The 23,380-nt window shown below is 39.7% G+C and overlaps 1 protein-coding gene across 2 annotated transcripts in view; it reads right to left on the bottom strand.

Annotated features, from left to right (window-relative positions):
* Specc1l (sperm antigen with calponin homology and coiled-coil domains 1 like) overlaps positions 1 to 23,380 on the bottom strand; it is a 143,303-nt gene that overhangs the window by 42,891 nt on the left and 77,032 nt on the right. For both annotated transcript variants that reach the window (XM_027923357.3, XM_071617455.1), the window contains exons 10-12: positions 21,817 to 21,907; positions 11,681 to 11,764; positions 9,692 to 9,848 (exon numbers count right to left, since the gene is read on the bottom strand). In XM_027923357.3, the coding sequence (XP_027779158.1) occupies positions 9,692 to 9,848; positions 11,681 to 11,764; positions 21,817 to 21,907 (332 nt within the window). The remainder of the gene's footprint in view (positions 1 to 9,691; positions 9,849 to 11,680; positions 11,765 to 21,816; positions 21,908 to 23,380) is intronic.

Here is a 23,380-nt window from a genome sequence, read left to right as displayed (position 1 = left end):
TAAATATAGACAGTCCACTAGATTCCTGATTTGGTTTAAAAGATTCAAAGAAGTCTATATAATATCAATGAACATAGGGAAAGAAAATAAAATTAAAAGATGTAATCTGGGCATGGTGGCACATGTCTGTAATCCCAACAATTTGGGAGGCTGAGGCAGGAGGACTGCAAGTTTTGTTTTTTTTTTTCCTTTTTGGTACTAGGGATTGAACTCAGGGGCACTCAATCACTGAACAACATCCCCAGCCCTATTTTGCATTTTATTTAGAGACAGGTCTCATTGAGTTGCTTAGTGCCTCGTCATTGCTGAGGCTGGCCTTGAACTCAGGATTCTCCTACCTCAGTTTCCCAAACCTGTGGGATTATAGGCGTGCGCTACTACTCACCAAGTCCTAGGATTGCAAGTTTGAGGCTAGTTTCAGCAATTTAGTAGGCCCTATCTTAAAATAAAAAGGGCTGGGGATAGAGCTCAGTGGTAGAGTGTCCTGGGCTCCATTCCCAATATCAATCAATCAATCAATATTACAATAAATATGGAAGGCTTACTCTGGATAACATGGATGAAGTAAGCTTTATTTTAGAAACAGCTTAAAAAACATCAGAGTAAATTCTGTGGACATAAGGAGAAGCTGCAGAAAAGAACCTCCTGAAGCTAGAGGGCTAGCTCTTGTCACTTCTTCAATCTAAGTAAGATGAGGAAACTAAGGCCAGAAAAAAACTTAAAGCCTTGCAAAGAGCACAGTTTGTAAGTGGGAAATCCGACAGAAGTGGCGGTTGTTTGTTCCAAGCCCCAGTTCCCTCTGCACAAGCACAGTGAGAGTGCCCATAACTTAGGACACAAAGCGAAAGCACTGAAAGTCACTTCCCTGCATAGCCAGGGTGCCCTGAGCTTCTTCTTCATCATTGCACTGCCTACTTGCTTGTAAGATGCAGGGCTTATGGGACCACTTTTCTCAGAGGTTGGCCCCCCTTGGAGGTATGGCTTTAAAAGTAAGCTCATAACTAGAGTCTGAGAGGCTAAATATTGCATTTTATCCTTAACCCTGTAAATTAATATGCAGCTAAATTCTTCAAACCCTTTCCTATTCCTCTGTCTATTCTTGATACTTGTCAACAGTTTTTCCTCATTCCTATGAACAATGTGTGCTCAATTTCTGACATTTATCTTTTTCCTCTAAGGTCTTACTTACTACCTCTTAGGCCAAGGAGACATCTAACATAAGCAAACTAAGAAAACAAATATAAACTTGCATATTCACGTACTGCCTATCAACTACTTAGCATCATGTTTCCTGATTTCCATCTAAACAATTACAGCCACCTCTGGCATCTCCCATTTTTGCATTTGTTTGAAAAAATCTGTTGCTGAGGTCATCTTTCCCTTTGAAAAAACTCCTGGGGCCTAACCTTCTCTTCAGCAATTTTCCACTGTTGTCTCTGTTGCTAAGACTTAATGACTGTGTCCTGCAATACTACAATATCCTTTTAGCTATTTTCCCTTTTATCCAGAATAAAAGAATCCTTCAATCACCTTCTCACACAAATTAACTTACCCTGCTTTATAGCTTCTACTATATCAAAAAGTGACTCAATTTAACTTTAAAGAGGTTCCTCTATCACCTAGCCATACCCTAGTTATTCAATCTTGTTTTCTATTACCCTATGATATGGTTGGGATACTTTACTCTGGTCTTTTGCATCAGTACCCTAAATCTGTTTGCCTGACTTGCTTATTCATCCATTTGGTATATTCACTCAAGTTACTCAACTTACCAATAATGTCCCAACTATAACCTTCAAAGCCCCACCCAAATTCTACCCTTCTATGAAGTCTTCTCTAACACTACCAAGGTTCAAATTTCAAAATGCAGATTGAACATTCCTTATCTGAAATACTTGAGGCCAAAATATTTCAGGTTTCAGAGTTTTTAAATTTTGGAATATTTGCATAAAGGCTCAACCTTGAGCATCTCTAATCCCCAAATCCAAACTCCAAAACTTTTTGGGCATGATGTCAGTACTCAAAAAGTTTTGCATTTCAGATTTCAGACCAGGGATGCTCAACCTGTACCTACTTTTGCACTCAATCATTCTCTAGTTAAAAAGAAAAAACAAAGGGCTGAGGATGTGGCTCAAGCGGTAGCGCACTCGCCTGGCATACGTGCGGCCCGGGTTCAATCCTCAGCACCACATACAAAACAAAGATGTTGTGTCTGCCGAAAACTAAAAAATAAATATTAAAAAAATTCTCGGGATTAGGAAGATGGCGGTGAGGGGAGTGCATTGCCCCCGTGTGCTGCTTCACTGTGTGGGAGGTATGACAAGTCAGGACGGCTAAAGGCTATCTTGTTAGGAATTTCCAGCAATAGTGGGGTGCTCCGGAACCTGGAGGAAGGATTTCCATCGCACGAGGATCGGCTACGGGGACTCAAACGCGAGAGGTTTGTCGCACGGAGGGTAACACTGCTTATTCAGCAAATCGCCCCGCGGCTAGAGTCTGCAGCCCGCGCTGGAAAATGAGGAGATAGCGACGCAGGAATACAGCGCTGCAGTTTCTGCCAGCCGTGTAAGCACCGTACTCAGGGCTGAATTCTGGGTTCGAGAAGGGGGAAGGAAGCGGTCCATCTCGGTTCTCCACACCGGTCAGACCACAGAGGAGGCCAGCGGCCACCATGTTGGAAAGCTGACGTCACCTTCCCTGTGTTCGACTGACCGCAGCTCATTCAGCCATAGAACAGGTAATTTCAGGCTGCCATTCGCCTGCGGCTTGCAGACAGATTGCTCGGGCTCAGTGCCTGGGTGCTTCTTAGAACCTGCTCTTATCGGAGCGAACACCGAGCGCGGGGCGGCCGAGTTCCGGCTCCCGGAACTGCCCTGGCCCAGGGCTAGGAGCCCGGAAACTGCTTCTCAGTCCGGGTCCTGCTGAGGGCCGGTCAGGACTCACCCATTGCTTTGGTTGCCCGGCAAGGGGAACGAAATGCTGCCATTCGCATAGGATACCAACATGGCAGAGATCTGATGTCATCAGAAAGCGGCGGAGGAGAGAACTTCATCAATACCAGCGGCGACAGAAACAGTTGGTCTCCTGGTAGGGGGGGTGAGGCACAGACACCCGAGTCTCCTCGATTTGTCATCGAGCCAGAGGGGAGGAGCTGGGCCGCCGCCAGCGCCCGGAGCAGGCCCAGCAGCTCGCCAGTGTGGTGACCGCGTGACCCCAATTGGAGAGGGGGCGGAGTGGAGCCGCCACCCGCGCCCGCAAGGTGGGCAGACCCGCCACCCAGTGGTACACGGGCGTGGTATGAGGGACAGGGCAGAGCCGCCGCCCGCGCTTGCAAGGTAAACAGACCTGTGACAGACTGGCGGGTCAGGCCCAGTGGCCTGCCAGCGTGGTACACACGTCACCCCAACTGGAGTAGGGGCAGAGCAGATCCTTCGCCCACGCCCGGATCAGGCCCTGCCGTTGTGGTGGTCACGTGAACCCAATTGGAGTGGGGGGCGGAGCGGAACCGCCACCCGTGCCCGCAGGGTGAGCAGACCTGTGACCAACCTGCAGATCAGGCCCAGGGGTCCGCAGGCGTGGTAGGAGGGGCAGGGCAGATCCACCGCCCGCGCCTGCAAGGTAGGCAGACCTGCGACAGACTGGCGGATCAGGCCCAGGAGCCTGCAGGCGTGGTACACACACCACCCTAATTGGAGTAGGGGCAGAGCAGAGTCGCCGCCCGTGCCAGGAACAGGCCCAGCGACCTGCAGGCGGGGTAGCCACGACACCCCAATTGGAGTAGGGGCAGAGCAGAGCCACCACCTGTGCCCGAAAGGTGGGCAGATCTGCGACTGACCAGCGGGACAGGCCCAGTGGCCTGCCGGTACGACAGACACGTCATCCCATTTGGAGTAGGGGCAGAGTAGAGCCGCCGCCCGTGCCTGCAGGGTAGGCAAACCTGCAACCAACCGGCGGATCAGGCCCGGTGGCCTGCCGGCGTGGTACACTCGTCACCCCAACTGGAGTAGGGGCAGAACAGAGCCGCCGCCAGTGCCCAGAACAGGCCCAGTGACCTGCCGGCGTGGTAGTCACGAAACCCCAATTGGAATAAGGAGAGAGTAGAGCCGCCGCCCGCGCCTGCAGGAAAGATACGCAAGCAGTATGAAAAGACAAGGAAAGAAAGGACCACAAGCAATGCAGGTCAACACAACTTTAGAAGAAGTAACAGCTGCAGCAGATGGAATGTCAGATAAAGAATTCAGGATATACATGCTTCAGATGATCTGGAGTATCAAGGAAGACATTAGACAGCAAAATCAGACAATGAAAGATCACTTCGACAATGAATTACGCAAACAAATCCAGGAAGCAAAGGATCAACTATACAGGGAGATAGAGGTTATAAAAAACAAACAGAAATCCTAGAAATGCAAGAAGCAATAAACCAACTTAAAAACTCAATGGAGAATACTACCAGCAGAGTAGAACACTTAGAAGATAGAACATCAGACAATGAAGACAAAGTATTTCAGCTTGAAAAGAACATAGACAGCTCAGCAAGACTGTTAAGAAACCATGAGCAGAACATCCAAGAAATATGGGATAACATTAAGAGACCAAACTTAAGAGTCATTGGGATACAGGAAGGTACAGAGCTCCAAACCAAAGGAATGAACAGTCTATTCAATGAAATAATATGAGAAAACTTCCCAGACTTGAAGAATGAGACAGAATCCCAAATCCTAGAAGCCTACAGGACGCCGAATGTGCAAAATCATAAGAGATCCACACCTAGACACATTATAATGAAGATGCCCAACATACAGAATAAGGAGAGAATTTTAAAAGCTACAAGAGAAAGGAAGCAGATTACATTTAGGGGTAAGCCAATCAGGATAACAGCTGATCTTTCAACACAGACTCTGAAAGCTAGAAGATCCTGGAATAACATATTTCAAACACTGAAAGAAAATGGGTTCCAACCAAGAATTGTGTATCCAGCGAAATTAAGCTTCAGGATGGAAGATGAAATTAAAACCTTCCACGATAAACAAAAGTTTAAAGAATTCGCAGCTAGAAAACCATCTCTTCAAAACATCCTCGCCAAAACATTACAGGAAGAGGAAATGGAAAATAACAATGAAAACCAACAGTGGGAGGTAGGACAGTAAAGGGGGGGGGGGAATAATCAAAGAGGAAAACAAACCATGTTTAGTAACAGAAATAAACAAATATGGCTGGAAGAACAACCCATATCTCAATAATAACCCTAAATGTTAATGGCTTAAACTCACCAATTAAGAGACACAGGCTAGTAGAATGGATCACAAAACAAGACCCAACAATATGCTGCCTACAGGAGACGCATTTGATAGGAAAAGACATACATAGGCTGAAGGTGAAAGGTTGGGAAAAATCATATCACTCATATGGACTTCGGAAACAAGCAGGAGTGTCCATACTCATATCAAATAAAATAGATTTCAAGCCAAAGTTAATCAAAAGGGATAAAGAGGGACACTACATACTGCTTAAGGGAACCATACACCAACAAGACATAACGATCATAAATATTTATGCCCCAAACAATGGTGCAGCTATGTTCGTCAAACAAACTCTTCTCAAGTTCAAGAGTCTAATAGACCACCATACAATAATCATGGGAGACTTCAACACACCTCTCTCGCCACTGGACAGATCTTCCAAACAAAAGTTGAATAAGGAAACTATAGAACTCAATAACACAATTAATAACCTAGACTTAATTGACATATATAGAGTATACCACCCAACATCAAGCAGTTACACTTTTTTCTCAGCAGCACATGGATCCTTCTCAAAAACAGATCATATATTATGTCACAGGGCAACTCTTAGACAATATAAAGGAGTAGAGATAATACCATGCATCTTATCTGATCATAATGGAATGAAACTGAAAATCAATGATAAAAGAAGGAAGGAAAAAGCATACATCACTTGGAGAATGAACAATAGGTTACTGAATGATCAATGGGTTATAGAAGACATCAAGGAGGAAATTAAAAAATTCTTAGAGATAAATGAAAACACAGACACAACATATCGGAATCTATGGGACACATTGAAAGCAGTTCTAAGAGGAAAATTCATTGCTTGGAGTTCATTCCTTAAAAAAAGAAAAAACCAACAAATAAATGATCTCATACTTCATCTCAAAATCCTTGAAAAAGAAGAGCAAAACAACAGAAAAAGAAGTAGAAGGCAAGAAATAATTAAAATCAGAGCTGAAATTAATGAAATCGAAACAAAAGAAACAATTGAAAAAATTGACAAAACTAAAAGTTGGTTCTTTGAAAAAATAAACAAAATCGACAGACCCTTAGCCATGCTAGCGAAGAGAAGAAGAGAGAGAACTCAAATTACTAGCATACGGGATGAAAAAGGCAATATCACAACAGACACTTCAGAAATACAGAAGATAATCAAAAACTATTTTGAATCCTTATACTCCAATAAATTAGAAGATAGTGAAGGCATAGATAAATTTCTTAAGTCATATGATCTGCCCAGATTGAGTCAGGAGGATATAGACAACCTAAACAGACCAATATCAATTGAGGAAATAGAAGAAACCATAAAAAGACTACCAACTAAGAAAAGCCCAGGACCGGATGGGTATACAGCAGAATTTTACAAAACCTTTAAAGAAGAACTAATACCAATACTTTTCAAGCTACTTCAGGAAATAGAAAAAGAGGGAGAACTTCCAAATTCATTCTACGAGGCCAACATCACCCTGATACCTAAACCAGACAAAGACACTTCAAAGAAAGAAAACTACAGACCAATATCTCTAATGAACCTAGATGCAAAAATCCTCAATAAAATTCTGGCGAATCGGATACAAAAACATATCAAAAAAATTGTGCACCATGATCAAGTAGGATTCATCCCTGGGATGCAAGGCTGGTTCAATATACGGAAATCAATAAATGTTATTCACCACATCAATAGACTTAAAAATAAGAACCATATGATCATCTCGATAGATGCGGAAAAAGCATTCGACAAAGTACAGCATCCCTTTATGTTCAAAACTCTAGAAAAACTAGGGATAACAGGAACATACCTCAATATTGTAAAAGCAATCTATGCTAAGCCTCAGGCTAGCATCATTCTGAATGGAGAAAAACTGAAGGCATTCCCTCTAAAATCTGGAACAAGACAGGGATGCCCTCTCTCTCCACTTCTGTTCAACATAGTTCTCGAAACACTGGCCAGAGCAATTAGACAGACGAAAGAAATTAAAGGCATCAAAATAGGAAAAGAAGAACTTAAATTATCACTATTTGCAGATGATATGATTCTATACCTAGCAGACCCAAAAGGCTCTACAAAGAAACTATTAGAGCTAATAAATGAATTCAGCAAAGTGGCAGGATATAAAATCAACACGCATAAATCAAAGGCATTCCTGTATATCAGCAACAAATCCTCTGAAATGGAAATGAGGACAATCACTCCATTCACAATATCTTCAAAAAAAATAAAATACTTGGGAATCAACCTAACAAAAGAGGTGAAAGACTTATACAATGAAAACTATAGAACCCTAAAGAGAGAAATAGAAGAAGATCTTAGAAGATGGAAAAATATACCCTGTTCATGGATAGGCAGAACATCATCAAAATGGCGATATTACCAAAAGTTCTCTATAGGTTTAATGCAATGCCAATCAAAATCCCAACGGCATTTCTTGTAGAAATAGAGAAAGCAATCATGAAATTCATATGGAAAAATAAAAGACCCAGAATAGCAAAAACAATGCTAAGCAGGAAGTGTGAATCAGGCGGTATAGCGATACCAGACTTCAAACTATACTACAGAGCAATAGTAACAAAAACAGCATGGTACTGGTACCAAAACAGGCGGGTGGACCAATGGTACAGAATAGAGGACACAGAAACCAATCCACAAAACTACAACTATCTTATATTTGATAAAGGGGCTAAAAGCATGCAATGGAGGAAGGATAGCATCTTCAACAAATGGTGCTGGGAAAACTGGAAATCCATATGCAACAAAATAAAACTGAATCCCTTTCTCTCGCCATGCACAAAAGTGAATTCAAAATGGATCAAGGAGCTTGATATCAAATCAGAGACACGCCGTCTAATAGAAGAAAAAGTTGGCTACGATCTACATTCGGTGGGGTCGGGCTCCAAATTCCTCAATAGGACACCCATAGCACAAAAGTTAATAACTAGAATCAACAAATGGGACTTACTCAAACTAAAAAGTTTTTTCTCAGCAAAAGAAACAATAAGAGAGGTAAATAGGGAGCCTACATCCTGGGAACAAATCTTCACTCCTCACACTTCAGATAGAGCCCTAATATCCAGAGTATACAAAGAACTCAAAAAATTAGACAATAAGAGAACAAACAACCCAATCAACAAATGGGCCAAGGACCTGAACAGACACTTCTCAGAGGAGGACATACAGTCAATCAACAAGTACATGAAAAAATGCTCACCATCTCTAGCTGTCAGAGAAATGCAAATCAAAACCACCCTAAGATACCATCTCACTCCAGTAAGATTGGCAGCCTTTATGAAGTCAAACAACAACAAGTGCTGGCGAGGATGTGGGGAAAAGGGTACACTTGTACATTGCTGGTGGGACTGCAGATTGGTGCAGCCAATTTGGAAAGCAGTATGGAGATTTCTTGGAAAGCTGGGAATGGAGCCACCATTTGACCCAGCTATTCCCCTTCTTGGTCTATTCCCTAAAGACCTAAAAAGAGCATGCTACAGGGACACTGCTACATCGATGTTCATAGCAGCACAATTCACAATAGCAAGGCTGTGGAACCAACCTAGATGCCCTTCAATAGACGAATGGATTAAAAAAATGTGGCATTTATACACAATGGAGTATTACTCTGCATTAAAAAATGACAAAATCATAGAATTTGCAGGGAAATGGATGGCACTAGAGCAGATTATGCTAAGTGAAGCTAGCCAATCCCTAAAAAACAAATGCCAAATGTCTTCTTTGATATAAGGAGAGTAACTAAGATCAGAGTAGGGACGAAGAGCATGAGAAGAAGATTAACATTTAACAGGGATGAGAGGTGGGAGGGAAAGGGAGAGAGAAGGGAAATTGCATGGAAATGGAAGGAGACCCTCAGGGTTATACAGCGGAGGGGGTAGAGAGAGGGGAGGGGAGAGGAGGGGAGGGGGGATGGTGGAGGATGGGAAAGGCAGCGGAGCACAACAGACACTAGTATGGCAATATGTAAATCAATGGATGTGTAACTGATGTGATTCTGCAATCTGTGTATGGGGTGAAGGTGGGAGTTCATAATCCACTTGAATCAAAGTGTGGAATATGATATGTCAAGAAATTTGTAATGTTTTGAACAACCAACAATAAAAAATTAAAAAATAAATAAATAAATAAATTTATCTTAAAAAAAATTCTCTCTCTTAAAAAAAAAAAATTTAAAAAAAGAAAAACAAAATACTCAGCTGCTTACAGATTGTCTCTTATTGTCATTATTTTCCATACTATTTACCCAATTCTTCACATAAAAGAGAACATAAGTCAACAACTTAATGCAAAAAGACAGAACAAATTCAGGTGCTCAGATGGCATTATTTTATAAGCTAATCTGAAAGGCCAGGAAAGGTACACATGAAATGAACCAACACTAACTATTCTCTACCTTATCCGACTGCGGGTCGTGGGGGTCACAGATGCTGTGGGAGAAGAGGACAGGGACAGCTGTGGTGACGTCGTTCCCATAGCCATAAGAGAGGCTGGTGATGCTCCCTCAGGTGCAGAAATGTCCCGTTTCATTTCTTCACTACTTCTTCGAGATACTGAGTACGAGAAACAGTAATTAAGCATATTAGAGCAAAAACATTTTAGATTGTATTCTTGAGATTTTTGCTTTGAAGAGTCCAAAAAGAACAGATACTACTTTATCTTATTGATTTTTAAAATTTTTTATTAAAAAAAATCTGTGAAAAGTATAGTAGTTGAAATATGTATGGAATCCCATTTTCCCTGGACAAGAAGTATCTTACCATTGCTCTACTAAGCAAGTATCATAGTGAGTACTATATATAGTCAGCTTAATTACAAATATAACTAAAAAACCAGAGCAATACTTGCAACTACTCAATCCTGCCCAATACCCAGGATGTATGAAAATCAATACATTCTTTCTGAACTTAGCCAAAAACACTATTAAGGGGACAGAAAGGAAAAATGCTTGTTTATAAGACTATATGTAATTCTAGGTCAGGCCCAATTTAAAAAAAAAAAAAAAAATCAATGAGACAAACAGAAAACCAAAAGGTATTGAGTCAATTACTGAGAAATGGCCACAATCTTCTGAAAAGTCCTATTTTGAGAGTCTGACATAGCAAGGCACTGCACCTTGTTAGAATTATGAAAGTTTTGGGGATTGTTAAGTGGAAGCAGCCCTTTGGCTTCTGATACAGCTGCAACAAAAGCCACTGTCTACCAGGGTGGCACTGGGCACAACACTGGCACTGCTGGATGCTGAGGATATCAGGCTGAGCACAGTGACGAGTGAAGCACCCAAGTCCCTGACCTCAGACAGTCCTCTTTGACCTCAAAAGAGGATGGGGCCACAAGAGCCATTAACTGTAACATTCCTGAGCTAATTTTAATGCAAGCAATGTTATATAACAGTAATATTTTCCTCACTATTTGTAAAAACTGTCCTTCTTTTATTATATAACACTTTTATTGATGATTTTAAGATAACGACAGTAGCATATAATTCTGCATTAATAAAGCTATCCCCTTAAACATCCGAAGGGGACAGATGCTTTCTTACTATTATATGATTTTAGAATAAAATGCTTATATATTACTCATTTTCCCCCAGCTCTTTTTATGTCTTAAACCAGTAGTTTCTTTTAAGTGGTATGCTAGGAAACCGAAAGAGAAAACCTCTCAAAATTTTCCATAAAATAGAGAAAACAGATTGTGAAAGAATCTGAAGAATTCTGTTATAAGAAAAACATACAGAAAAAGGCCTTGGGATAGTAATATTAGCTGATCGCAGAACTTTCCTACTAGTTTAACAACTTAGCTATGGTGTAATGAGAACTATACAAAGTCCTGATCCACATGTCATATTAAGAGGGAGGGAGGGGCTGTGACTCAGTGGTAAAGCACCTGCCTCGCACATATGAGGTACTGGGTTCCATCCTCAGCAGCACATAAAGAAAATAAATAAAGTAAGATATTGTGTCCATCTACAACTAAAAAAAAATATTAAAAAAAAAAAAAAAGAGGGAGGGAGGGAAGAAGGAAGCTGTACAAAGCTCACTTCATATACAAGGAGGGCATTAACTGTACTGAGACAGAGTTATAGGAATTTCTTCTTTTATGGTCCCATTTATAGTCGAGCTATTAAGTGTTAAGGCCATGAGGAAAAATAATATAAACAATTGATAAACGGGAGAGTTAGGTTCAGATGACAAATAAAGACCATCAAATTCATCATTATATGATGGTTTTACCACACTGGAAATCTTAGCTTCCAAAAAAATTTTGGTGTACTTTGCAACTCTAGCAACTCTGAATGAAGCTATATTTTCAACATGTCATCTATTATACTATTAAATACTTCTGGGGAAGTCTTTTAAAAGAAAAATCAGATAAAAGTCATTACCTGAAATAGTCTTGGCACTTTCCATGGCAGGTACTCTTGGTAGAGAAGCAGGTCGGCTGGTTGAAGATGTTCTTAATAGATGTTCTGTAAAAGGGGAAAGAGTCACAATAAATAAATCTGATGCTGAACATTGAAGTAATATAGGTATAAGGAAGAGTTTTAGTTCTCTAAAACTTGAGGTTCATTCTTCTTCCTAATCCAAAGCACTCCAACAATCTAAAATGTAGATAGGGAACATGGTAAATCACTAATTTCAATATTTTATTTCTAGGGATGAGCTCTCGATATAGATGAATGTTTCTAAGTCCTTGTCATTTACCTCTTCAATGCAATTCAACAAAAATTTAGAGATTCCCTATCAGATCTAGGTCTAAGGCACAACTAAATAAAACCTTGCCCTATTTGCCTATGATTAGTAGGGACACTATCACCATATGTATAGCCATAGACAAGTCTGGATAGGATAATCAGAATATCAGGATGGTAACATGCTGTCAAACCACAGAGGGAAAAGCCATTCCTTTTGTTTTTAGCAGCAGAGAAGGCTTCAAAAACATAATGGCATTAAGCTGGGCCTTATTAGTTGAGAAGGTTGGGGGACTATATTTCATCCAGATAAAAATCAGAGCAAAGGTATAAGTTAGAGAAAAAGCAAGCATCAATCAGAATCCTGAACCTTGTCAACAGTTGGTATTTATCCTTACAGGATGAACATACTATGCACAAAGTCTGACAGACAAAACAAAGTTAGCAGAACACGGAAATAGCAGAAACAGAAATCAACATTTTAAATTTAATCAAAACTTCCATTCTACAATTTTGAAACTAGGGGATTATTTCCCTAAAAATCTTAGTCTTCCAAAGAACAACAGAGAAAATTAAGAAAGTGAAAACAAAGGTCAAAAAGACAAATAGGGGTTGGGGTTATGGCTCAGCAGTAGAGCACTCACCCTGGGTTCGATCCTCAGCATCACATATAAATAAATAAAATAAAGTTGTTGTGTCCAACTACAACTACAAAAAATAAATATATATATTTTAAAAAGACAGATAAATTGTATGCCTGTGTACTTGGGAGACTGAGGCAGGAGGATTGCAAATTCAAGGCCAGTCTGGGCAATTAAGTGAGATCCTGTCTCAAAACAAAAAAATAAAAAGAGCTGGAGATGTAGCTTAGTGGTAGAGAGCCCTTCCGCTCGCTCACAGACAAACCAAAAACCTAGGTCATTATCCACATGGAAAGTGTGTCTAAGTTGCCTTATTCAATCTTTTCTCTTTTACTATACACTTTAAAGAGACAAGATTGGGAACATGTTCACAAAATTTATTGTTGATATCTGTATCCAATGTCTAATTCTAGTTCAGTCTTTTTTTACTGCACATCTGCTAAGGATCCATCCATGTCTGTTTCATTTTGGCAGATAGTCCCTGCCATAGTCCAACAGCTAAACTTTCTAAAAATGTATTGGAAGCCCTAACAGGTTATTCTTGTGGTAGAGCTGGGGTATAGCTCAGTGGTTCAGCAGATGCTTAGCACACATGAGGCTCTGGGTTCCAATCCTAGTACACAGTCCCCCAAAACTACCTGAAACTTGCAACAGTCACAAAACAGTCTGCTGCCATTTATTTCATGAAGTATTTTCACTGAGAATCAAAGCTGCCCAGAGGCACTTGTCACAGTAAGAACACAGGACCATTTACTTCTGCAGAGAACAGGCTGGTTTCTGTCTTCATGTCAAACTGTCAGTTTAGCTCTCTTCAGGAAATAAGATTAGTGCATTACATTTTACAGTAATAGATTCTATTCTACTGCCTTATGGAACTATTCTTATCTTAATTCATTTATTAAACAAAAATCATTTGGGTGTCCACTATTTTCCAGGCACTGGACTGAGTGCAAAGGTCAGAGAAAGGAAGAAAGGAAATAAGAAACTTGCCTTCTTGAACTTAAGTCTACAGACGAAGCCAGACATCTAACAATTCATGAGGAATTTTAGGAACCCAGTGGATGACACAACTAGTCTTCAGGGAAGGTCCGGAAAGGCCTGCTCAGGAAATGACAGTGAAGTTGAAACCAAAAGGATAATTAATTGCATTTATATAGGCAAAGGAGAGCTTGGAAGGGAAAGTGTTCCCAATTTACATGTTAAGCAAGATGGTGATGTTCTGAAGCCATGGGGAAGAACAGAGCAAGGTGAGGCTGCAAAGGCAATGGAAAGTCAAGCAGGTGAACTACACGGAGTTTGGAGGAGACAATGAAGGCGGGAGACAATGAAGGTTTTATCAGGTTAGCAATGTTCTGGCTGCAGTGTATTAAAGAGGTTCATGCCAGATATTGTGTTAGATAGTACAGAAAACAGATGACAATGACTTGGACTTGGGTGACACAAGTGAAGATGTAAGGTGAACAGATTAAAGAATTCTTTAAAAAGGTAGCAACAACAGACTTGCTGTCTGAGTGGATGTGGAGGTAGGGAGGATGATGTTACTATACTAAGAAAAGATAGAAGTATTTTGGAAAGTAGAGACAAACATGCTGCATTTGAGAACCTCTGAGATCTATAAGGAGAGATACGGAGTCAGCAACCAGAGCAAGAGTTCCGAAGAAAAAAGTCTGAAGTAAATGTATAATATTGGAAATTATTAGCTAATAGCTGTTGAAGAGGGAGTGTACTTGGAGACACAGGGGTCAAAGGTCACCTTGGTGAGAGCAATTGGTGGAGAAAGAAGATTAGCATGTATTGAAGACTGAGTAGCAGATAGGAAAGATGTGACAAATTGTGCAAGTGTAAGGGAGAAGGTATAACAGTGGATGACAAGAGGCAGATTTGGAGGTTGGGGAGAGACAAGGGGTTGAACTCAGGGGCACCAGACCACTGAGCCACATCCCCAGCCCTACTTCGTATTTTACTCAGAGACAGGGTCTCACTGAGTTGCTTAGCACCTCACTTTTGCAGATGCTGGCTTTGAACTAGCAATTCTCCTGCCTCAGCCTCCTGAGCTGCTGGGATTATAGGTGTTTGACACCGCATCCAACTACAGATTTTTTTTTTTTTAATGTAGAAAAAATGTGAACATTTTAAAATGATGATAGCAAGGAGCCTATTAAGATGGAAGATATAGAAGAAGGAAATAATCAATAATAGCATGAGCTAATAGCATCTCAGAAAGCCCAAGGGCGTAACCAGAGATATATTCTGTTTACTTCCAATAGACAGCTGGAGATAATATGAGTGGATAAGTCTGCTATTTAATTCTTATTTTAGAAATCATAGAAATAAATAGGTATTATAGTTGTACCTTCCCTGTGTGTCAAATCAAATTTATAGGCAAAATTATCAGGTTTAAAATAGGAGTCTTTGCCACATGAAGTGGCACATGCCTGTAATCCCAGCTACTCAGGAGCTAGGGCAGGAGGATCACAAACTCAAAGTCTGCCTGGACAATTTAGTGAGACTGTTAATAAAATAAAATGGCTGGGATGTAGTTCAGGGGCCCACTGCTCATGGGTTCAATCGCCAATACTCCCTGTCCCCCCAAAAGAGGTGCATTTGTCTATTTTTTAAAGTTAAACAAACATAGGAGTCTGAATATCTAACTTCTATATATAGAGGAGGAGTTCCAATTGGAACAATGGTCCTGCAGAAAACTGTAAAATCTTGAAAAACTATGAAAATCAATTGCTTAAAAGCACCAAAGAGAAACTAACAGTAGACAGAAAATGAAGGAAGTATATACATGGAAGAAGGAAAATGCAGTGGATGAGTTCACTAATTTTATTTTTTAATTTTAATCTGTTTTTTTTCATAAATATAGGCTCCAGCTGAGGTCAACTGGGACAGATAATATTTGGTTAAAAGTCACAGTCTTATTACCTTGAAGAGAACATATTTTGGGAAAACCATAGCTGCTGAAAAGTTGTTGGAAAGTGAAAGTTGGAGGAACTACCAGAAAATAACAAAAAAAGAGGCCAAATTTTGTTTGTAAACTCTGCTTCAATCTCTCATTGACCTCTGAAATCCATATGTATTCATACTTTGAGGAGTTATATCAAGGGCAAAAAACTAGAGAGGTATTTCGATTACAGGAGAGAAGTTGGAGTTTTTGCTAAAATAAAAACCAATATGCTACATAGGACTGTAATATAATCAAGAATATCTATAATGTATGATTTATAATTGCCTAGGATAGAATCCAAACTTGCAAGATACACAAAGATAAAGGAAAAAAATGATCTACACTTAAAAGACATAGAAGTCTATCTGAAGATGGCCTAAATGTAAGTATTAGCAGAAAAGAATTTAGAGCAGCTATTATAAATATGATCAAGGTTATAAAGGGAAATATGCTCCCAATGAATGAACAAGTAGGAAATTGTTAGCTGAAAGAGTTCCAAGAATACTAGATAGACTTTCCCCTGGACACAATGCAAGGGGCAGGATAAAGCTAAAATTGGACAAGACATTAAAAACAAAACAAAATAACAACAACAAATCCCTCTGGAAACCCAGTTCCCATTCTAAACATAAAATATTACTTGAAAAACTGGAAGCCTGTTCTACACCAAGGGTAATCATAACAACAACAAATCTCCAACCCAGTTTAGCTCCTGAGTAAACTACCTCAAACTCACACAGTAAAAGACCTAGCAAAAGGAAAAAAAATTCTATTCTAAGACATAAAGCCAATCTACTTTTTATGTAAGATGTCCAATTTTCAATAAAACATTGTAAAAATACAAAAAGTAAGGAAAAAAGCCATATTTTGGATATTTCCAACTCATTACTCCAAGACACAACATAATACAAAAATTAAAAAGGACTCAAATATGGCACAGATGCTGTAACTATCTGTGATAGAGCATTTAAAGTAACTAATTTATTTAAGTGTCTAATAGAAAAGGCAGAAAATATGCAAAGTCAGTTAGGATTCCCCATTTGGTTTCTCTGCCAAAATTAGACAAAACTGTGAAAATCATGTTTCTTTTTCCAGTTCTCAGCTGAAGGTAATTTTGTGCCCTCCCCCGCAATATGGAGATATTGCCCCAGCTGGGACCATGGGGATGATACTGATATCCTAATGGGTACTTACTCCCCATTGGACAGAGGCCAAGGATACTACTAAACATACTACAATGTACAAAACAACTTCCCACAACCAAGATTTGTGAAGCCCAAAATGTCAATAAGGCCAATGCTGATGAACCTTAACCTAAAGCAACCATTAACAAAAAGTTATTAAAGGATATAAATAAAGAAATAGGACAGGTCAAATAGAAGCATTTATCAAGATGGTAGATTTTAGTCCAATCATATTAACAATTCTATTAAAAGGTGAAGAGTCTAAACGCACCATTAAGACAGATTGTCAGAATAAATTAAAAAGACCCACCTATAAACTACCTATTTAAAAAAACCCAATTTAAACATAAAAACAGATAAGTTAAAAGCAAAAGGAAGGGAAAAGATATGCCATGCAAGCACCAACCAAAAGAAAGCTGGAAAAAGAGTCACAAGTCAGAGGTTAGTATCAGTATAAATAATGACAACACTCAGACTAATCAACTGCCTACAGTATTTGTTTAAGTATCACTTAAACAACAGAGATATATTCTGAGAGGTGGGTTGTTAGGCAAATTTCTTCTATTGTACAAATATGCTTACATAAACATGGATGATATAGCCTACTATGCTCCTGGGCTCTATGACACTGCTACTGTTGTACATGTGGTCTATAGTTGACTGAAGTGTCATTATGAGGTACAGGTCTGAGCTGATGAGAGGTGAAAATAACACTACACTGGTACTGGGGCAATCTCTGGCTCTTCAACCACTTCTATCAGCCAACTGAGATTACTGCTTAATATTCTATACCACATAAGATCACTGTGCAAATGAGGACAGTAAAGACCTTTTCAACTGTTTGTATCAGCAACCTCTGCTACACAGTAGCAGATCTATGCTTTTCTGTTTAAGTCATAAATGCTAATTCACACACTATTCACAAATTACTGAGGTGACACCACTCATGACCCTAGCCATTTGATTAGTCCGTGTATAACAATGTTTCTCTGGTCTGAAACATTTTCTTGAAAATGACATACAGGCATGGTGATTTAAAAAAAAAAAAAACTATCATAAAATACTTAATCAGAAAAATCAAAATTCTCTAATTAAGCAGAGCCGAGCACAGTGGTGCATGCCTGTAATTCCAGTGGCTGGGGGGAAGAGGGGGACTAAGTCAGGAGGATCACGAGTTCAAAGCCAACCTCAGCAATGGCGAGGCGCTAAGCTACTCAGTGAGACCCGGTCTCTAAACAAAATACAAAACAGGACTGGGGATGTGGCTCAGTGGTCAATGAGTGCCCCTGAGTTCAATCCCCAGTACCTGTGCCCCCCACACACAAAAAAAATGGGTAAGTGGAATAAGAGACAGCACCTTTTAAAACTTTAGTAATGAAGTCACTGAAACTTTGAAAGTTACAGCCTATGTAACTTTACAGACTATTTTTTTTTTTAAATGTACACCAAGATAAATAAGACAATCAAGGAAGAAAAGCAGTTCAAGACAGAACTCGGAATCCTACTATCTTATCACAGTACAGATAACCACAGTGCTTTTTTATGGCTAAGAATCACTTGCTAATTTTCAGTTTTGTAAGTGGTTACTTTCTCAAATCACTATTTAAGATAAAAGATCACTGTATTGACAACTTCCCAGGTAAAAATTCCCTTGCCTGCTATATTTACAATATTCCAACTAAGCCCCATGAAAACATTATAAGAAGCTGGAGTGGAGAATGAGACCAACATTAACACAAACAGCATACATCCCATGCCCCATGGCATTATCAGATAATAAAATGAGAGTCTAGAATTTCAAGGCATTTAGTCTGTCTTCGATAACTTTGCCCCACACTCATTCCCCACTCACAAAAGCCAAGGTAACAGAAATAACTAAATGGCTGTAATTTTTTTTTGCCCAGTTTCCCAAGTTTATCCTTCTAAAAATCACTCTGGGTGCTTATGAAAATGGGATTTCCAACCTCCCTTTCTTTAAAGAGTCTATAATGTGAAAGAAAACCCAGGATCCCATTATTTAAGAAGTGGCTCAGGTAAGTTTGAGAAACACTGCTGGAACCATCCCTCATAAAAAATCACCCTGCTGTGGCCAACCAAGATGAGCTGGGAACACAGCAGTGAGAGTAGAGAAGGGCAATTAGGGCTGGCTACAACCAGGGCTCACAAGGTTAGTAAAGTCCTGAGTCATTTCTCATCCTCATCCTCCTCAGAGGCCAGCTGGGAGGCCAGACTTGATACTCTCTTATGTCTGAGGATTATCCAAAGCCCTCCAGATGGGGGCTTTTTCAGGTTAGTACCACACAGCTGTGGCCAAGCTAGAATCAGGGCTCCAGGGCAATGGCACAGTGTTACACATACTCTCAGAGGCCATGGCATGCCTGGCTTTTGGCTCTAACCATTACTGGCATTCACTGCAGATCAAAAGGCTGATTTTAGGGGTTAGAAATATGGCTTGGTAGTGGAGCTCTTGCCTGGTACGTGTGAGGCACTGGGTTCGATCCTCAGCACCACACAAAATAAATAAAGGTATTGTGTTTATCTACAATTTTAAAAAAGTGTGTGTGTGTGTGTGTGTGTGTGTATATATATATATATATATATCTGATTTGATTAACAAAATCAGGACTTATTTCCTTGAGGCAGAGTGGGAATGCTCTTGAACCACTGGTTTCCACCTCTGACTTCAATACATACAGTTTTTTGAAGAGGCCCAGGACACAACTCATATGGATGCTTTCTCTGGGCTATTTGCTGGCAGCAAGCAAAAATCTGTAAAACTCAGCTGCTGAAAATCTTTTATTTGTAGATTATTATGACCCACTACTCTCAGTCATTTGTGCTACTAATTAAAAGTTCGTACATATTGCAATAAAACCAAACAGTGGATATTTACTGTGGGTTTTTGTGCTAAGCACTTTATAAGGCTTTAGCTTTTCTTTCATTCACTTATCTCACAATTGTTTATCAAGAGCCTAGGACTTTTACAGGTGTTGAGGACACTTCAGTGATCAAAACAGACAAATCCTACCACACAGAACTATGATCTAGTGGAAGTAAAGACAATAAAAGGTACAGAGCATGTGGATGTTAAAAGGGAGCAAGTGATAAAGAGAACAAGCAGGGTACAGGCATGTGGAAGAAAGGTGCCATCTAGACATATTAACAACTTTACCTTTGGAATGCAGGGCCTCCCTGAGGAGGAACAACTTGATTGAAGCCTTGAAGTCAAGTTGGAAAGGACATCAAAACATTCAGGCAGCGTCCCAGCAAGAGAAGAGCCAGGACAAGGTTTCTAAGTTAGGAGTATTCCTAACTGCCCACAGAAGCAAGGATGCCCATATGTCTAGGCAGAGTGAGTGAGAGGGAAAGAAATGAAGCCAGAAAGGCAACTGAGGACAGACTGGAGACATAAATATGACAGTATTTTAGTAGCACTTAAAGCCATGACAGAGGAGACAATAGCAAAGAGAATGTGTACAGATAAGGAATAAAAGCCTAAGACATAAGCTCTGGGCCATGCAACTATTTATAATTCAAGGAAAAAAGAGAAGTTAGCATAGGAGATGGAGAAAGAGTGGCCTGGGAGAGAGGATGAGATGTAAGGTGTGGTGTCAGGGAAACAAAAAGAATGTTCCAGAAAAGGGAGCACTCAACAGTACCAAATGCTGCTGGCAGATTAAGATAAAGAGCTGACTGGGTAATGACGGAGTGGTCACTGAAAACCTCAACATCAGCAGCATCAGTGGAGTATAAGGGTGAAAGTCTGATGACAGGGAGAAAAACTTAAACAACCTGTGAGGTAGGTGTTCCTCACTGCTTCTCATTTACAGATGAGGGTACAGCATTAAGAGGTTAAAGGCCAGGCCATGGTGAGGCCAATGATTCTGTGCTACACAAATATAAATCTTTTGAGGATCCACTGTGAGGTGGTATGTCAAGAAAGAAGAGTGTTCAGATAAAGGGGACTTGAAACCTTCTACTATCTGTCTCCTGAGCAAGAGGATTTTTTAAGGGGAGGAAAAAAAGCTCAGGTCACAATTAATCAAATGAACCAGAAGCCAATAAGCAGGGATAGAAAGCAAGACTTTTTGCAGGAAAAGGGGCAGCAGCACCATTTTGTGCTCCACTGTCTTCCAATGTGTGCATAATCAACTTATCCAAACACTCAAGACTGATAGGTATGGGGGTCCATTCAATCACCAAACTCAACTCTTTAGGCACTGGTGCTACATTGAGCTCATGGAGACAGTCCTCTCAGCTCTTTAACTGAATGTGTTTCACAATCCTGATTTCTCATTCACACTTGTTGATACCTTATAGTTTCACCCACACAGCCTAAATTTCACAACCTGGAAAATTCACGGTGCATGGATATCACTGGCCTGGAGCATGTTCGGAGAAGCTCTTGGGCCCTGAGTGACATGAACACCTGGGAGCTGCGCCAAACCCACCCCAAATGAAGTGCCATGCCTGATGTTACCTTTCCTCGGTACATGAACAAGCAGTGTGAATAAGAGAAGGAGTTCAAACTATAAAAGGAGGGAAACAGGTTCAAGTGAGCACTCTACCATAAAGGTCTGTGTGAGAACAGGAAAGTCCTTTCCAACGGGCTCCAAAGAGTTGCTGAACTTAATCCTCTAAAGCCTCAGCTTCAATATGCAGCATGGAGATGGAAAATGGGCTCGGAGTGAGGCTTCCAGGATTACTCTTCATTAACCAAGTTATTTACCTTATTCAGGCCTCATTTTTAGTGCCTACTAAATAGGAATGACAATAATACACATCCCATGAAGAACTGTGAAAACAGTGCCTAGTAATAGTGTGCATTCTCCATCACCTATTATAATAACAACAAAGTTATTGTGAAATCTGCATCTATTAATAACTCATGTCCCCCACTTGTAATAAGAAAACTTCTGGTAAAAATGTATACCAGATTTGCTAATACCAAGAGCAAAAAATAAATAAATAAATAAATAAGTTAGCCAAAGCAGCCATTAGAATACAAAAATTAACCAAAAACACAAATTAAATACTGCAATATATTGTATGTACCTTGAACAGGGATTTCCCCATAGTTTGGTCTCTTATCTGACAAAGATGTCAGGGGCTTAGATGTTGAGATTGGTCCACTTATGGAATGTCTCTGAAATCATAAGATAAACAGTAAGGTTGAATAAATAAAAAATAATAAAAGTTAGGCAAATATAGCCTGAAAATCACAAAGAAAGTAGATGTCTTGGAAAGCAAATAAATAGTTATGAATTTGTATAATTCCTTCCATACCACTATAGTAAGGTATAACACACACACACACACACACACACACACACACACACACTCTCTAGAAGCATATTATATAATCAACAGACTTTTTTTAAAAAAATAAAACTATTATAATTATAGACTTACCAGCAATTATAAGAAGTAGTATTGAAAAATCTGTATATTCTTCCTACAGTTTCCCTTATGGTAAAACCTTGTAAATCCATAGACTATCACAACCAGAATACTGACAAAGTCAAGAGACAGAACATCTCTATCCACAAAATGATACTTCCTGTGGCCCTTTTACAGTCAACACCTAACTCTTTCCTCCCTGAACCCACACCACTGACCCCTCATAACCACTGTTATTCTGGTCATGATTTCATTATTTTGATTAAAAAGAATTTGTGGAATATCATATACCAATTCATTAAATGCAAAAATATGTTCCAAACAAAAATATAGATGCGTTTGTGTTATAGTTTTGTTAATTTAGCCATGTCCTGGTTCCAAACAGATCAATTCTATCACTCACTTGCTAACCCTACAACTGCCCCAAAAGAGCCTGTTACCTTAATTTAGCACTACTGCAAACAGCTTTGTCACTGGGTTCCTCATTTCCAGATTTATGCGTACACAAGCAGCCAGAGAGAGCCATATAAACATTTAAACCTATAGAATATTTAATATTTTATCTGTGCTTTTTCTCATGTTTTATTCCATTGACTTTTCCCCCAGACCTTCTTTACCAAGCTACTCATTTCATACTCCCAGCAGAAATGTGCAAGAGGCTCAGCTTTTCCACATCTTGACCACATTTGATATTGTTAACCTTCTTAATTTTAGCCATTCTTAATGATTTGGCTTGGGATTCCCAGTGTAGATTTAATTTCCATTAAATGTACTAATGATGTTGAACATCTTTAAGGTCATTTGTATATCTTCTCTTGGGAAAGGTTTTTTCAAATTTTTGCTCATTACTTATCCGAAACAAATCTTTTATCAGAAAAATGTAATATCAATATACTCTCCCCAGACCAGCGCTTGTTTTTGCATTTTCTTTTTTTTTTTTTAATATTTATTTTTTAGTTTTCGGTGGGCACAACATCTTTATTTTATTTTTATGTGGTGCTAGCCCACACATTCCAGGATAGCACACTACCGCTTGAGCCACATCCCCAGCCTGTGTTTTTGCATTTTCTTAATGCCTTTCAAACAATTTAAATTCTGATGCCTAATTTATCAAATTGCTTTCATGGTTCATGCTTTTCTGTGTTCTAAACAAGAAATCTTTGTATTCTCAAAGGTCATGAAGATTCTCTCTAATGTTCTCATCTAGAAGTTTAATAGA

The sequence above is a fragment of the Marmota flaviventris genome, chromosome 1 (genome assembly GCF_047511675.1).
Source record: "Marmota flaviventris isolate mMarFla1 chromosome 1, mMarFla1.hap1, whole genome shotgun sequence".
In the NCBI taxonomy this organism is placed as follows: domain Eukaryota; kingdom Metazoa; phylum Chordata; class Mammalia; order Rodentia; family Sciuridae; genus Marmota; species Marmota flaviventris.
The sequence above is the reverse complement of the archived record's forward strand: the minus strand, read 5'-3'. Positions and strand labels throughout refer to the sequence as shown.